Source organism: Ursus maritimus, unplaced genomic scaffold (genome assembly GCF_017311325.1).
Source record: "Ursus maritimus isolate PB19 unplaced genomic scaffold, ASM1731132v1 scaffold_21, whole genome shotgun sequence".
NCBI lineage: Eukaryota > Metazoa > Chordata > Mammalia > Carnivora > Ursidae > Ursus > Ursus maritimus.
This window is the reverse complement of record NW_024424564.1, coordinates 42,607,088-42,624,868: the sequence shown is the minus strand read 5'-3', so window position 1 is coordinate 42,624,868 and position 17,781 is coordinate 42,607,088. Positions and strand designations below refer to the sequence as shown.

Below are 17,781 nucleotides of genomic sequence, written 5' to 3'. Positions count from 1 at the left end.
ACACAGCTGTGTGCAAACAGCAACCGCAAAACCCAGCTATCCTGCTGGCCCTTGGGCTGAGATTTTTTTCTGTTAGAGCTCCGGTCGTTTAGCAAAGTCATCGACCCTCTTTTAAAATGCCTATCAAGGGTTAAAATTGGAGAAAGATGTTTTCACCTGGAGTTCCTGGTTCTTCCCTGCCCTAAGAAGGAGGCAGAAAAAGACTAAAGCCAGGACCCAGCCCTACCTCCCCTTCAAGATGGTGCTGTCCTGCCTCACTATCCGAAAGGGGGCAGCCCCTGCCCTTTAATCTCCAGGAACTGCCCTGCTGCTTTCATGCTGTCCCCAAGCACACCAGGCTCAGAACCCAGAGTCACTTTTGCTGCACTGTCCCGGCCAAAGAAAGTCACAAGGCCATCCCACATTCGAGGGGTAGGGAAAACAGACTCCATCTCTGGTTGGAAGGACCTGTAAAGTCACATTGCAAGCGACGTGGATGCAGGGAAGCCAGTAATTGGGAACATCAGAGCAAGCGATCTACCATGAGTTGGGACTGTGTCTAATGCTGCTGTAGCCTATGTTTTCTAAACAAAATGTGGGGTTTAAGGGTTGATCATGTGACACAATATTTTCAAGTGGGGCTATCTAGGAGGCACAGTCATACTTGCACCTCCACACTATCCTAACACAGCCTGGCCCAGTGACCTCCCCTCAACACACGTTCACTGATGATCTGACTACTTCGAAACCTGACATTTTAAACAGGGATGGAACTCCTGTGTACATTTTGGGATCAAAGGCTGGTATTTATTAGCAGGCCTTGAACCTTATAGGACTTCAGCTCTAGAAGCTATCTAAAGTAATACCTTTTATTTTATAAATGAATAGAGTTAAGAGGTAAAGTGACTTAGCCAAGATCATATGGTCAAAGAAACCATTGTTTCTCAAACCTTAACATGTACACAAATTACCTGAGCACCTTGTCCAAAGGCAGTATCTGAGCAATAGGTCTGGGGTGGGGCTGGGGTTTCGCATTTCTGACAAGAGCCCAGGTGGCACTGATGCCACTGGTTCCAGAACCCCACTTAGGGTACCAAAGCTCAACATACCACAGATTGCAGAGAGAGGAGATTGTAGGTAGACACCTGCGTTTAGATCCTCTTTATTCTTTTGTATGCCTTCCCTTCGACCCATTTTACCAATAAGTAAACTGCAGTTAGAAAGGAGGTATTGGCATTGGACCAACTCCCTGAAATTTTGCAGAAGAGGACCCACTTTCCTCCATCAGTAAACAGCTGTCAGAGAAGTGAGCGCAAGGAGCCGTAGACCACTTTGAATTTCCAGTTCCTCGATGTAGGGGTATTCTTCCCGGCTGCAACCTCGGGCTGTGGGCCATCTTTTCACTTGTTGGGGATTCGTGGTACTGGCCCAGGGGTCTCTAAGTCCCAATAGCTGGGATTGTCCTGTCTGGTTAGTGATTTAGGAGCTTGGCAGCCTCTGTTGTTCTATTATGTGGCCTCTGAACATTCCGTCCAACGGCCTTTTGGCACACCACGCATTTGCAAAATGAAAGGAGGAAAAAATGAACATTGCCCTTGCTCATTTGCCTAATTTAAAAGCATCAAGAAGCTTTTTTTAGAAGGGGGAAAAACATCATCCATCTGAAATGGAGGAAGCATCTCATCAAGGAGCCAAGAGAGAGATGGAGACATAAGTTTCAAGGGCTGACATATTAATGGACAAACCCTGTGCCTGGTCTGTTTTTTCCCATCCCCTTTCAGCTCAGAAACCATGGCCTTTTTGGAAGCTCTTGTGCTGAGAGGAAATTGCTTTTTCCGAAGGGGAGATCCGAACCCTCCTTACCCACCTCCAGCACCGGTGTTCTGCAAATTCACATCAGCTCAGACCAACCCACAGACATTTTTTCGAGGGGCTACGATGTGTCAGGTGCTGTCAGGTGCTTCCTCCAAGATTTCGCGATCAGAGATGGCCCCGTGCTGTACATTCACCCATTCATTCAACAGTTGGCTATTTCCAGGCATCGGGCCAGCTCTGGGGATGAGGAGGGAGGAAGATGGGCATGGTCGGGCCACACCTAGTCTAGCCAGAGAGACAGTAAGTAATTCTTATTGACATATTGCAATAAGGAATTACTTGTTGTGACAAGGAGCCATCATAGAGCCTGATGCTGGGAAAACGAAGATGAAGGAGATATTGCTCACATCTCTCCCTCTTTTCTGTCCCGTGCCCACTGACTTAGCTTGGGTCCTCCCTGGTGGCCCGGCCTAGGGATAATGTGGACTAGAAGCAGACCTGCTGTCTGTAGGCCTTGGCCTAGGTCTTCCACCTGCCCCCATCGCTTCTCCCCAAACACTCTCATAACCCTTCCATCTTCCAGAGGCCAGCTTTCCCAAATGCGAATCTAATGGTGTCAGTCTCCTGCTACAGATTTCTCCTGGGCTCCCTGTCATTTGCAGGATTAAGTCCAAACCTCTCAGAATAGTTTACAAGGCTTTTCACAATTTGGCTCCAATCTACTTTTCAGCCCGTGTCCCCCCTTCCTCTTCATTCATCCTCTCTCGCAACGAAGGACATCCTAGGACCCTCCAAAGCCACTCAGAGTAAGGGTAGCCTCTCTAAAACATGTTTTATTGTGGAAATGTTCAAAGTAGAGAAAGATGATGAACATCCATGCCCCATCACTTCAGTGCACGCCTACTCTTGTCACCTTGACACCCCCAACCCACATCAGATTATTTTAAAGCAAATCTAATCCTTTCATCTGAAAATACTTCGGTGTGTGTTTCTGAAAGACAAAGACAGTCCTTCAGTTTTTTGAGACCTAGGTTTATTTTTTTGAAATTCTAGAGCAGGGTAACCAAATTTGTGGTACAGTGTTAATTTGTACATCTGACAAACCATTGTTTTTAACACACACACACACACACACACACACACACACACAGAGCAATGACTGTGTCTACATCCTCATATGGAAAAAACATTAAAGAGCCCAAATTTGAGGGCCTTCTTAAATGTGAAGCCCTGGCCAGCCCTGCTCTCCCAGGATCACCCTCCATTGACCTTCTACCCCTGTGGTTGCCCTGATGTTTCCTGAGTCCTCCAAGAATTTTTTACACCCTTATGCCTTTTTCCTTATGGACAGACACTCTGTCTGAAAAGCCCTTTTCTCCACTTGGCAAACTCCTATTTAACTGGCAAAGCCCAGTGCAAATGTCCCCACATCCGTGAGACTTCTTCCAACAATCCCTCTCCCTCACAGATGACACTCGCTCTTCTTTGCTTCTACAGGATTTTCTTCATAATTTTCTTGAATGTTTACATTGTTGAGTTGAAGTCATTCATTTATAGATCTTATAATAGCCTTTGAGCCCCCTGAGGGTAGGGCCTGCGTCTTCTCTGTGAGGGGCAGAGTGGTCCCAAATCATGGACTCTGGCCTCCACCAACCTGGGGAAGATGTTTAATTCAGTCTTGGATTTGTCACTTACAAATTAGGGATCACAGCAGCACTCGGACAGGACTCTCAGGAGGATGAAATAAGAGGGGTCCATTCAGCTGCTGTGGAGCCTGCCTCGTGTAGACACTGAATAATTGTTGGCCTCTATCACCGGTGGCCAGCATGACTCCTTCCTTAAAGGGAGCCCTAATCCAGAGACATGTCTCGCCCTTCGGCATAAGGCCCCAGTGTCTGCTCAGGACCTGATAGTTTTACCCTCTGGGAGAGATGGTGGACATTTTCCCACTCATCCTGAGCTGCAAACCCTGCAGGGAAGGGCTTCGTAACAGCTCTCTGCAGTGCTGCCCTGGGCTCCGCTCGCCCCTCGTGTTCTGTCTCTCCACGCCGGAAAGCCAGTCCTGGGAACCCTGCCCCTTTCTCTCAGGGTCCCCTCCATAGACACAGGGCAGTGTTGCTCCCCCTGCACCTCCCCTCTTCTCCGGCTCGCCCAGAACCCGTGTCATCCATCACTCCCTGGAAACATCAGGTCCCAGGAACGGCCGTCTTGCAGACAGTTGTGACCCTGGGTAGGTCTCACAGCTTTTCCTTCAGCTGCATCCACTTGCACACCTTCAACAGAGAAACTTACAGAGACTCTAGGCCCCATTGCACTCCCCTGACCATTGTTGAGATGCTGTCCCCGTCCTGCCTGGGCACCCACCCCTTCTCCCAGGGGTGCCAGGGGTGCCTTCTCTGGCCAACCAGATAGACATGGAAGGGAGGGTGAGAACAAGCCCCAGACCGGCCCTCCTCTCTCCACATCTCCGCTCCTGCAGGCAAGTGGAGGTGGAAAGTCTGCCTGCTATCTTCTCTGAATGCTGGGGTGACGTTATCTGGGTTTAACACTGCCTCATGGCCAGCTTTTGAGACCAAGATCCTTCCTTTATCCGAGTGAGCGTTCCCCTACATCACACTCCCCAAACTGAGAGCAGCGTTTCCACCTGGTAGCTGTTCTCACTTCCTCTAGAACAGGCAGAGCCGGGATGGAACCGTGGCCTTGATCGCTGCGGCTGTGACTGTTGTCTGCCATCTCCTGCCTCTCACCCTTCCCTGTCCGTCTGCACGTTTCCGAGGGTTTGTTCGGCCCCAGTGGAAAATGCGCATCAGCACTGAGCAGAGCACCTGTCTCAGGCAGGCTCCAATAAAAGTCAGGCACAGTTGTAAAGCGTCCCACCATTCTTCCTCAGGGAGCAGTATTTTTTTTTTCAACATTTGTCTGAAACTTGCAGAATAAAAGCCTCCTTGGAGGCAAGGGGCTGCTTCCATGGGGCAGGAACAGCATGTGTTCCATAAAAGAAATTTAAAAAGTGGAGAAGGGAGAGGCTGGGGAAGGAATACTTCTGAATTGGCAAGGGGACCTCACCCCAGAGTTTAAGGCTTGGTTTCGCAGTTTCATTTTGTATCCTTGGGCAATTACCTTCCTGCATCTCAGCTTCCTTATTGATAAAGCAAAGGCAATGCCTTCCCTCTCTTACATCTTATTCATAACCAGAGAGGCAGGGCTCCTGGGTGGCTCAGTCAGTTAAGTGTCTGCCTTAGGCTCAGGTCATGATCCCAGGGTCCTGGAGTCAAGCCCCATATCGGGCTCCCTGCCAAGCAGGGAGCCTGTTTCTCCCTCTATATCTGCCTGCTGCTCCCCCTGCTTGTGCTCTCTCAAATTAATAAATAAAATCTTAAAAAATAATAATAATAACCACAAAGGCAAAGCAAAGCAGGGACTGGAGGGTGTTAGCTGAAGGTGTGACCCTGAACAGGATCTCTGCCTCTCTGACCTGTTTCCTCATATTGTGAAGGAGCTCTGTTGTGCTGATTGGTCCCTTCTCACATCTGACCCCCCTCGGGTAGGATAAGGCTCATCTTACTGTCAGATCAGGCAGGAGACACTGATACAGCGCAATGAGGAAGACTGGGCATTTTGGTAGCTGGGGTGACCCTCAAGGGCTATCAGATCCCTCCACGGTGTCCAAACAGAACTCCTGACTCTAGGCCAGGAAAGAGCTAGAATGACCCTCACCCATCTCTCTCTTCAGGCTCAGATTCTTCACCTCAGGACAGCCTTCCCGGTTGCCAACACACATCCATCGACTGCAGATCTTTGGCCACACGGGTGACCCAATAAACCCTTGCCAGCCTTTAACATGGAAGCCCAGAGTCCTCTTGGCAGGTGTCACCTTGGAGAGCCTAGATCGGTGAGACAGGTTGGCTTAGCAGCAGTTGGAGAACAGCAAAGGGTTAATGGTAATACTGACAGCGAGCGTGGGTCTAGCCCTCGCCACATGCACAGCTGAGTGCTGTCTGTGTATTAACTCATTTTAAACCCGGAGGCAACCTATGTGGAACATAGTTTTTTTAACCCTATATATCAGTGCAGAGATTGAGGCACAGAAAAGTGAAGTAACTTGCCCAAGGACACACAGCTCGGCAGTGGTAAAGCCCAGTGCTCAGCCCAGGCAAGCTACACTCAAGCACTCACTATGCTTTGCAGCCTCCTCCATAGATGGAAGGAAGCGGGAAGAGGAAGCTAACGGAAGGGTGGGTGCCCTGGTGGGGCCCGAATAAGGACAGAGGTACCAAGAGAATACTGGGCGCCTGGAATGACAGGAGGTTCCATGTGGGGGAGAGGGCATCTCTAAAAGCACGGTCAGTACATGCTGATAATGATGATGGTGGTGATAATGATAGCACCTCATATTTATACACCTCTCAGCACTCTGTTTTTATAGTTCATTCGGTGACTTCCATCAACAAATACTGGACACCTGCTGTGTGTTGGGTGAACAATGAACAAAATGAATAGTGGCCTTGCCCTCATGGAGTTCAACAAATAAACATGAAAATAAACATATAGGGGCAATCACAATTTTAGCGTTCTTGGTAGGATTATAAAATCCACACCTCAAAGCCTCCTCTCTGAATGGCTTCAGAGTTAGCCATGAACATTTGGAAAATTAAGGTAATTTTCAGAAGGGAAGGGATAATGGTCTTGTAAGGGGAAGGGAGAACCAGAGATAATTTTCTCTCTTTTATTCTGGTCATGGATACCCCATACCAACATTTCTTGAAACTTCCTTCTTTGGCTCCTAAACATCCTTCTTTCTTAGCCCTTCTCTTTATCAACTTGTTTATGGGATGACAAAGTCTCTAAGAATGTGGCTAGAAGCTGAGGTCTTGCTCGCTCCGATATTTGGACTAGTGATCTGGCTTAGGCCCTCTGCTTGCAAGGGCTGAAGAAACAGTGCGGAGTAGAGCAGACAAGGTTTGATACACATGAGATGCAGATACCTGCAAGCCAGTGTTGGTTTACCGGTAAAAAATCCTCTTCCCTCCCAAATATTATACATTTGTGAGATGCCCCCCTGGCTATTATAATTCTTTCTGATCCAAAAATATTATCCTTGTTCACTGAAACTTGCTAAGACATTCGTTCGCCTTTGTGGTTTGCAGTCACTGGAAATACACATCCAGGCCATTCCAAGATGTATTTAAAAATCAGTCACCATCCACACAATGGAATATTATTTGGCAATAAAAAGGAATGAAGTGCTGACACCTGCTACAGCATAGACGAACCTGGAAAACATTATGCTTGTTGAAAGAAGCCAGTCGCAAAAGGTCACGTGCTGAATGATTCCATTTATATGACATTTCCAGAATATGCAGTTGACAGAGACAGAAAGTAGAGCATTGGCTGCCAGGGTCTGGAGGGAAGGGTGACTGGGGAGTGACTGCAAATGGGCATGGGGTTTCTTTCTGAGTGATGAGAATGTTCTGGAATTAGATCATAGTGATAATATTTGCACAGTTTTGTGAATATCCTACACTGAATTATATACTATAAAAAGGCGAATTTCATGGTATAGAAATTGTACCTCAATAAAGCTGTTATTAAAAAAAAAAGTCAGGGCGCCTAGATGGCTCAATTGGTTAAGCGTCTGTCTTCGGCTCAGGTCATGATCTCAGGGTCCTGGGATTGAGCCCCATATCAGGGTCCCTGCTCAGTGGGGGGTCTGCTTCTCCCTCTCCCCAACCCCCCTGCTTGTACGCTTGAGCTCTCTCCCTCTCTGAAGTAAATAAATAAAGTCTTTTTCTAAAAAAAAAAAAAAAAGTCAGGCACTATCACTGCAGCTATGATGGGTCAGATCTCACTGTATTAAATGAAAGGTTATGCAAGATTTACAGGATAAAAACCAGGCAGCTTGCCATCCTCAAAGGTTGGTACATTTCTGTACAAGAAAATAAGTACATAGTGTCATTCTGTATGTAAGAAAGATCAGATCAATCCATTAATCAACTTAATGATAATTTTTGAGGAATTTCAAAGCACATTTTTACATTAGTACCGAAATGAAAATGTCAAAAGAAATGTTCATAAGGTGGTAATGAGGGGTGCTTTTCTAGGAAGTGAAAATGCTGGTTCAAATGATCCCCAGAGAATTCCAGCCTGGGGTCCAGCTGTAGGTAGCAAGTACTTGACACACGAACTCAAATCTTCACAATCACTTGAATTGCTGCTGTGCCTTTTCCCATTTACAGAAAAAGGAGCCAAGACCCGAGAGGCTAGACTTGCCCCCGGGTGCACCTGTAGGAAGCGACACCAACAGTATTTAAATCTCCAGTCTGCCTGGCTTCAAAGCCTGCATTTGCTCTTCTTCCCCATGCTGTGGCATTCCCCCAATACAGCCTCCCCCCGCCCAGAGAAGATGGTCTCTCCCTTAACTCCTAGCCCCAAGTAAGCAGTGCTCGCTCTGGCCACCACCACCGGGTGTACCTTTAACCTTTAACCAAAACTTCAGATTTATCTTTAATCTTAAGACATTACACTGGAACATAACCTACACCAAGGCAGTGCGGTTATTCTTTAGCTATCTTCTGAAGTCACTAAGCAGAGGAACGATGTTAGAGCTCATCGGACTGGTAACAGGGGTTTTCCCCACCGGGAAATGGAACTGAACAGCCTGCGAGTAGCAGAAATTTACATGGAAAACCCAGGCTGTTGGAAATGCCGTGGAGGCACGTCTCTCCGGGATTCAGAGAGCTGGTAGACGCTTCGAGTCATTCAGATGATCCCAGAGCTGCAGTTTCACAGAAGATGCTGTCTGAACCGTGAGCAGCACCCAGGAGAATCCTCATGGGAGACAGTCTGGCAGCCCGAGCCTGTTCTGTGCCATAAACCCCACGGTGAGAGCAAGGAAAGCATATCTGTGGACAAATATTGCCATCCTATCGCTTTGTTTATTTTTGACTATTCCGTTTCTCAGGGAAACAGGAAATGTAAGAGAAAGGAATGTTTGTATTTTGGTAGGGCAGGTTTAGTTTAATTTTTCTAAATATGCCACCAGTATTTTTCCAAGACACACTAAATGTAGGAGGAGGTGATGCAGAGGGTTCAGAGGTGGGATTCCAAGGGCAGAGAGCGTTAAGCTGGCTGGTGAAACCACGGACCTCACTCAGCAAACATTTCCTGGGCCCCTCCCTGGGTCTAGGGTAGTTTCGAGAATGAAGAAGGCAGGCGAGGTCTCTATCTTGGGCACCTGGGTGGGTGGAGGGCCGGTGACTGAGGTTAGGATACTGGAGGAGGAGAGAGCATTTTGGAAGGGAGGTTCATGAGGTTGCTTGGAAATGTTGAGTGGAGGTGCCTGTGAGACTACCTCGGGTCTGGGTTCTGGAGGCAGATTTATAATTCAGGAGAGGCCCCAAGAATTCAATGATAAGCAACAACAGACACAGATCCACAGCTCCTTATGGAGCTTACAGTCCAGTGAGGGAGTTAGACGTATGTCCAGCAATCACACAGATAAATTAAAAATGGCAGAAGTGCTAGGAAGGAGACAGAGGTGAGCAGGCCATGACCTAAGCCAGGAGGTGAGAGCCAGCTTTTTGAGGAAGCAACATTACAGCTGAGATCTGAAGCATATCTAGGAGGAGCAGGGACAGTGCTCCAGGCAATGAGAACAGCACGTGCAAAGGCCCTGTGGCTGGAGGGAGCAAAGCTAATATCAGGGCCAGAAAGAAATTCAGTAAGGCTGGGACAGAGAAGCTGATGGGGGAACATGGGTGAGATGGGGGTGGGAAAGAAAGCAGGGACCAGGTCACACAGAGCCCTGTAAGCTGTTGTCTCAACTTGTTTTGGTCGTCTAGATGGGAATTTATGGGTTTGTCACAACAGTATAGAATTGGAAAGGACTGTCAAAGGTCATTTTATCCATTCTCCTCCCTCCAGACGGGAGTGTCTTTGTGTGAAGTGCTTTCCAAGGAGATTCTGTCAGACACTGCATAACGACGTTAAGGTTTATCAAGCAGCTGTTGGGGTATTTCTATTCTCTCTTCTGAATGAGTCTCTTTGAAATGCCCAAAACAAACCCCGTTTCTGGACTGCCCCCTTTCTGTCAAAGGCTTCATCATGCTCCCTGTTCACAACCCGGGCATCAGGCTTCCTTCCCCTCTTTTCTCCCCTTCCTGTATCTGAGGACTGAATGAGTCCTGTTGATCAGCCTTTAATGTCCCCCCTACCTGAGGCCCCAAGATCCCAGATGTGAAGGGAATGGGAACTAGTGTGGATTGCCGTCCTACTACGTGCCACGTTGGACATCTCCTAACTCAATTTAAGCCTCTTCACTGGCAGTGAGCATTTAGTGACTCACATCTACTATAATGTTGATTCTTCAAGAATCTCCTGTTTGACAAATGAAGAAACTGAGTCACAGAGTGGTCAGTGACTTACCCAAGGGCTCATAACCATAGGTGTTGGAGCTAGGTGTGAACTCTGGGGGGGGGGGTCCCTCTGGCTCCAAAGTTCATGCTATTCCTGCCATGCCCTGAACTGCTTGGTTATTACAGTAGCCAGCCTTGTCCTAATGAGTCTGCTGGCCTCCACCCACCTACCCAATCAAATCAAATGAGTGGACACCATTTCTATGAACAGGGGAAGCACTTGATGGTGCATAGAATGGTTATCCAGAAGCAGCACCGTGTGGAAGCAGGGCAGTGGACTCTGGCCAAATCCTAGCTCCCCCACTTTCTTACTGAGTGATTCTAGGCAAGAAACTTCCCTTCTGTTGGCCCTCATTTCCTTGTTTGTAAAATGGGGGTAAAAATAGAAGCTATCTCATAGTAGTGTCAAGGGATTTAAATGAGGTGGTATATGTAAAGGGCTTAGCACCATGCCAGCTACAGTCTAAGAAATGGGAACTGTTGTTACCACAGCTTCCAGAAGAATCTTCCTAAACCTGGTTTATATATATCTACCCTCTGCACGCAAACCCTCAAGGGCTGCCCAGTGCCTGCAGAATGCATCCCGAACTTCTACCTCTGGTGCAAGTATCCCCCAAGCTTTGCCACTTCCCATATTTCCACCCTAGTTCACACTGCTCCCCCAGCAAACATCTGCTCAAACGAACTGTATCAAAAGGTTGTCCCTAAATTCTTTCTGATTCTGCCTGTTAGCACATGACATCTCTTCCTGCCAGGGGAGGTTTCTCTAATACCCATCCGACAATATACTGCATACACAGCGTCTACTATATCCAGTCCTTGTGTGGAGCCTAGAGATACAGTGGTAAACAAACCCTAAGAGACTCTTAACTCTAGGAAACAAACTGAGGGTTGCTGAAGGGGAGGTGGGTGGGGGGATGGGGTAACTGGGTGACGGGCATTTAGGCCACGTGATGTGATAAGAACAAGGTGTTATATGTAACTGATGAATCACAAAATTCTACCTCTGAAACTAATAATAAATAAACAAACAAACAAGCTAATCACCTTGTTTTGTGAGAGACCTGCGGGGGAGTGGAGAGATGGACACAAAGGAAATGAGCATATAATTACAGTTGGTGCCTAGCGCTATGAAGGGAAAGTTCAGAGTGTGATAGCAAAGACTATAGGAAGCACTGACTTTAGACCAGTGGCCAGGGGAACACTCTGGGGACAGAGCATTTCAACTGAGATGCCAAGTATGGAAAGGGCCTTGTCTCAATCTTATGTGTGCCCTGCCCAGCACAAAGCACAGTGCCAGCCACATGGGTCTCACTCAACTAGTGCCCACTGAATTGATTTGATTTAATATTATATTATTGATCATTAGGCAGAATCTTTCAGAGAAAGAGATCAGCATGTGGAAAGGCCCTGTGGCCGGAGGGAGTGTGGCCCATTCAGTAAAGAACTGAAAGTCCTGTGGGTTGGTACATAACTGGTAGGCAGAGTTTGGGGTGGGTAGGAGGGAGCTACAGAAGACGAAAAAGAAGAAGGAAGCAAGAGCTAGATGAGGCAGAGGCTCACAGGCATGGAAAGGAGCCCCAGGGAAATCTTCCCAGACTTCTTTCGTCTTTGATTTCTTTCCTCTTCCAGACTCTTCCTGGCCTTGTTTTCTCCATACTTAGCCAGGACCAGGCACTGAAGGCGTTGAAATCTCCGGAGACTCATGAATGCAGAGGGAATTGCCTCCTTCTTGGGGAAGCTGCACTGGCCCCTCCGAGCCCAGTTCTCCAATTCTATGGCTTAGAGAGGAGGTTGCTACAGTGCTGATCTGGGCTTCTCCTGCTGCTCTGACTCCAACCCCCCCCCCCCAAAAGAACAGCCAGCATGAGCACTGAGCCACCCCCACTTATTTCGGCTTCTTCATGTTCCTCAGGAGCTCAGGACTTTTGAATAGGGCCCTTATCAGGGTGGGGATCTCTGGTTTCAAAAATTGATCTGTCCCCTCTAACAGGATGTCAGGCCTCTCACGCTATTGGGCAGTGCTGAACTCTTGAGCCCCCCAGGGCATGTAAGCAGGGTCGAGGAGCCTGCCAGAGGCTGGTGAGGCCTCCCATCCCCAAGGGGACTAAATAAAGCTGTTGTTGGGAAGAGAAGAGAGAAAATAGCCGACAAGATGTTTTTTGTCCTTTGAGCCCTGTCTGTGTTAGGGGAGGGGCTGGCATGTTGCAAATAAGTGGAAATGGGAATGGCCTCTGGAACCTATTTGAACAGCCCAGGAAGNNAAAGAGCTTGAAAGGGAAGAGAAGCTCCACCATTCCTCACCCGTCTGACCTAAGGCGAATGGCTTGCCTCTGGTCTCTTATCTGTCTCATGGGGAGGGGAAGATGCTACCATATGTAAAGTGCCTAGTACCATCCCTGGCTGTTACGAGACATTCCACCAAAAAGAACACCTCTATATTATCTCACAGATCCGTAGATCTGGCATGTCAATGTCAAGGTGCTCTGCTTAGGGTCTCATAAAGCTGAAATCAAAGTAGCAGTATGCTGCATGTTCCTCAGGAGCTCAAGATTCCCTTCCAAACTCATGCCTGTTAGGGCAGAATTCAGTTCTTTGCAGTGAGGTATACCTTGGGTCCCCATTTCCTTGTCAGCTATCAGCCAGGGGCCACCTTCGCCTCTGGGAGGCTACCCACATTCCTTCTCAAGTAACCACCCCCATCTCAAAGCAAGAATAGTGTGCTGAGTCTCTCTCCAGCTTTGACTCTCTCCGCTTCCCTCTTCTGCCACCAGCCTGAGATGGTTCTCTGCTCGTAAGGGCTCATGTGATTTGATTAGATCCTCCCAGATATCTCCATATTTTAGGGTCACATGTGCCATATAATATAAAACAATCCTTGCATGACTTTGTATGATAATCTTGTCACATTTGCAGCCTCCAGAGAATAAGTGGGACACCTTGGGGAGCATTCCTAGAAATTCTACCTACCATCACATGGCAACATGGGGACTAGGCAAGATAATTGCTAAGTTCCTCGAGATTCCCTTTGTTGGACTGCATTTCACACCCTGCCATACTACCACATACTGCCAAGCAGCACCCTCTGCTCTCCTTCCTCCTTCATCCAGCCTTCCTTCACATCTGTCCTCACCCCCATGAAACCAGTGTTAGCTCCTTCCTCCCCTCAGTCCTACTTTACACTTTGAGTTTGACTCTCCCCTGGGTGCTAAGCAGTTTGACATTCCTTAGTTCATTTCTTTCTCCCCCAACCATAAAATAAGTTAGGCAGTATCATTCCCATTTTGCGGATCTAAGAACTCAGTTTTGAAGAGGTTAAATATCTAGCTCCAGATGAAAGAGTAAGTTTAACTCCACCATCCACGTTCTTTCCAGTACCTGTCAGCATGTGGGGAGGTAATGAGGCCAGGAGAAGTAGAGGGGAAGACAGAGCACACCCATTCCCCCTCCCCTCGTGCTCCAGCTTAAAATGAGATGGAGATAAAGCCCCAGTAGTGACCCGGGCAGGTTTTGGACTGCTGGAGGTGTCCAGGGTCTGTGACTAGATGGCCAGGTGTGATGACTCTGCTGGGGGAACAAAAGCCACTTGGTGAAAATGCACCCATTCATTCCACTTCACATCCCTTGGGTTGGTAAAATTTAAGTCTTTCAACCTCACGTGTCAGGAGCTCTTTCTCTGCCTGTGAGAGTGAAAGTCGGTACAACCATTTTGGGGGCAAATCTAGCAATATCTGGCAAAACTGAGAAGAGCATTGCCTGGCCCCAGCAATTCTGCTCCTGTGCATGTGCCCTGGAGAAACTCCCTGCAGGTGCAGGGGGGATGCTCTAGAATTGTTTACCATTGGAAAAATAGAAATCTCCTAAATGTGCATCAGCAGGAAGTGGACAAATGGTAATATGTTCATATAATAGAATACTGTGCAGCCGTAAAAATGAACCCAAGCTGTACAGAGGAGCCCGCATGAATCTCACAAACGTAATGTGCTTAAAGATATCGTCAAGAATAGATTCTTTTGATACCACTGACAAAGTTTAAAAATGTGGAATGTATATTGTTTGAGAACCATATGTAATAGTTAAAATATGAATAAATGTGAGGTAATAAGTACAATTCATATCATGATGATTACCTCTGGGTGGGAGGGAAGGGAGTGCTGTGAGACAGTCTATCAGGGACTTTGTCTATGTGGGCAGTGGTTTATTTCTCAAGTGGGGTGATATCCATGAGAGCACTCTTTAAGTCTTTTTTCATATGTGCAATATTTTGTAACAACTATTAAATGGACAAGTAATCACCACCAGGAAGATGCTCACCACAGAACAGTAAGTGGAAAGAGCAGGAAGCAGAAGTTGATATTCAGTGTACTCCCAATGTAGAACAAATGAAAAGAAGAAGAATACCAGCAGATAATACAGCAAAACTGTTGAAAGTCTGAGGGTGATCTTTATTGTCTTCTGTGTAATAACAACATAGCACTTTATTACATTTTCCAAGCTTTTTATGTAGTAAGTACATACTGCTTTTGAAATCAAAATCAAATATTGCCCTTTTTTAAAAAGATGCATTTCTTCTCTCTAGGCACCAAGCTGTGGTAAATTTTAGCCCTGGGGCACCTGGGTGGCTCAGTCAGTTGAGCATCTGACTCTGGGTTTCGGCTCCAGTCATGACCTCATGGGTCATGGGATTGAGGCCCACGTCAGGTTCTATGCTCAGCCGGGCATCTGCTTGAAGATTCTCTCCCTCTGCCCCTCCCCCCACATGTGCGCTCATTTTCTCTCTGTCTCTCTCTCTCAGATAAATAAATAAATCTTTAAAAAAAGATTTAGCCTGAATAAGGGAAAATTTTTTTATTCCGCATGTACTGCAGAAAGCCCTGAGCTAGATCTTAGGGGAAACCTTTCACATCAGGTTTAGAGTCTGACCGGCCCACATTCAAGTCCCAATTCCACCCCTTCCCAGCACCTGCCTTGAGTTTCAGTGTTCCTATCTGTGAAATGGTGATTAAAAACCCTCCCTGCTTGCTTCATGGAGCCACTGCGTGGGTACAATGAGATGAGGCCCATCGAATGGCTCCGTGACCCCCAGCAGACCCTTCCAAAGCATCTACAGCAATGCCTCCCTGTCAGACTAGACTCTGGGCACCAAGAGAGAAGAGCCCGGCTCTTCCTCCCAAGGCAGCCAGACAGTCAGGACAGACAGCACTGTCAGGAGACAATCCAGGACCGAGTGACAAGGACCAGGATAGACAGCACAGAGAATAGGACATGATTACCCCTGGCTGGGCTGATCCAAGTAGGGGGACTGATGTTATTACTAAATAGCTAGAAGGGTTAACATTTACCCTCCAGCACCTCCAAACAGACTTGCAGCAAACACATCTCAGACAACATATGAACAGAATGAAGGAGGAAGTGGATAGCCTAGGCTTGAACCTGGTGCCCTCACTTCTAGCTGAGTGACCATGGACATGGGTGAGCACCTGATCTTTTGAGCCCCCTCTCCTCCTCTGTCATAAGGAGAAGCATGCATGCCTCCTAGATGTTGCTGAGAAGACTGGTTGAATGAAGCACAGACTCCATTATCAAGCACGTTCTCTGGGTCACGCAGTGTTCTTGGAGCTGAGGATGCCATAGGGAACCAACAAGACAAGTAGCATGGCTCTTGAAGGGAGATGATACAGGGCAGTCGCTCAGAACAGTGCCCAACACGGTGCGGCCAATAAATGTTTGTGCCCTTGGTGGACATGACCACCATTATTAAAAAACCTCATAGGGTGGCCTGGAGAGGACTTGGGGGAGGCGATAACGTAAGGCAGAACAATGATGGGAGTCACGAAGCTGTCGTTCATTGGGTCCTTAGAACATAAAGACTTCCTGTGTAATAATTTCTTTGATCCTCACAGCAATCCTATGGGATGGCTAGATGAGCAAACTCAGCCACAGATCCATGTAGAGCTTGCCTGAGGTTGCACAAGCAGTAAAGCCGGGATCGGAAACCAGCCTCTTTGTTCCTCCCTGCTGGCTCTCGGTGGGTGCCCCAGGCAGGCTGCTTTTAAGAGCTCAAGGGCTTCCTTTGGAGACCCAAAACGCTGGCATTTTGGGTGTTCGAGCTGCATCAGGATGACCATCTGGCAAAGCGTTCTTGTGGGAATTCTGGGTAATACCAGATGACTGAATCTTTCTACAGAACAGGTGGTGCCCAAGGTCGCTCTCCGTGGCACTGCTCTGGGATGCTAACGAGTGGTTTCCTCTCGTCTCTTACAGCTCACAGCACCACACTTCCCCGTGGTCGTCAAGCTGGGACACGCCCACGCCGGGATGGGAAAGGTATGAGAAGCAGCTCTTACACTCGCGTTCATACCCACACAGCCTCCCCCAGACTACCTGTTCCCTTCTCTTCTCTGTCCTCCGCCAGCCCCACCTTGGCTCAGCCACCCAGAACAGTGTCAGGGGAGGACAGGGTGCATTGTTAGAGGAGCCCAGGATGCATGATGCACCCTGTCCTCCCCACCCCCTCTTCTTCTAAGCGCCTATAGCACGGAGCGTCTCTCCAGCTCGGTCTGCACCCACTGAACCCTGCCTGGAGTTGCTAGCTAATTGTTTCCTGTGATTGTGGATTCAGAGCAATGAATGTAAAGCATTTTATAGACGGTGATTCTTTTGTTCCCATCATCATTTCCACGGCTGCTCTCTAAGTTCTTGTCTTACTCATCTTCCCGCCACCTGTAGGACCAGTACCTAGAAGGACACACATACATATGGCTCCGGGGAGGAAGCCCCTGGAGTCAGTTAGCTTCTGCAAGAGTAAATCATATATTTTACACTGTCACAGCTGACATATTTGTCATAATCGGTCAGATCCTTTCCATTGTGGGGGCAGAAATGCAACTCAAATCAGGAAGCAAAAGAGAATCCACTGGTTCAAGCCACCAGGAAGTCTGGGAGAGTTCTTGATAGGTCTGGGCAGAGCTGGATCCAGGAGCCCAAGCAACGCCATCAGAACTCAGTCTTCTCTATTTCTTGACGCTGTTTATCTCTGCTTGGTGTTTTCTTCAGATAGTCGAGATGGCTGTGGGTGACCTACCCTGGTCCCCAGGCTCAGTGTTGCAGAGGAAGAAAGACCATGTCTCTTTCCAGCGCCTCTATATAAATCCCATGGGGGGATGCTGATCAGCCTTGCTTGGGTTCCTGTGCCCACCCCCTAACCAGCACATGTGGCGAAGGATGCAGCCCCAGTGGAACCGGGTGGATGGGGGTGCTCACAGGAAAGGGAGATCGACTCCTGAATAAGAGGGGTGGGAGTGTGGGGAAGGGTGGGGGCCACCACAGGCCACGTCTCAAGCCTCTGGCTGAAATACATAGAAAGCTTGATCTGAGTAGGCCCAGCCCAGCCATAAATAATCCTGCACCTGGCACCTTTATTCTTCCTCACCCTGTTCAGCTTTCTGTGTCATCTGTTCCCACCTAAACTCCATCCCCTTCAGGCAGCAAAGGGTGGAAAGGGCCAGACGGGTCAGGGCATGACCCACAGCTCAGACATTCGTGTGAACTTGAACAAGTTGCCATCTGACCT

General features: G+C 48.0%; 1 protein-coding gene across 2 annotated transcripts in view; it reads left to right on the top strand.

Annotated features, from left to right (window-relative positions):
- SYN3 (synapsin III) overlaps positions 1 to 17,781 on the top strand; it is a 411,395-nt gene that overhangs the window by 322,530 nt on the left and 71,084 nt on the right. For both annotated transcript variants that reach the window (XM_008705633.1, XM_008705634.1), the window contains one exon: positions 16,473 to 16,535. In XM_008705633.1, the coding sequence (XP_008703855.1) occupies positions 16,473 to 16,535 (63 nt within the window). The remainder of the gene's footprint in view (positions 1 to 16,472; positions 16,536 to 17,781) is intronic.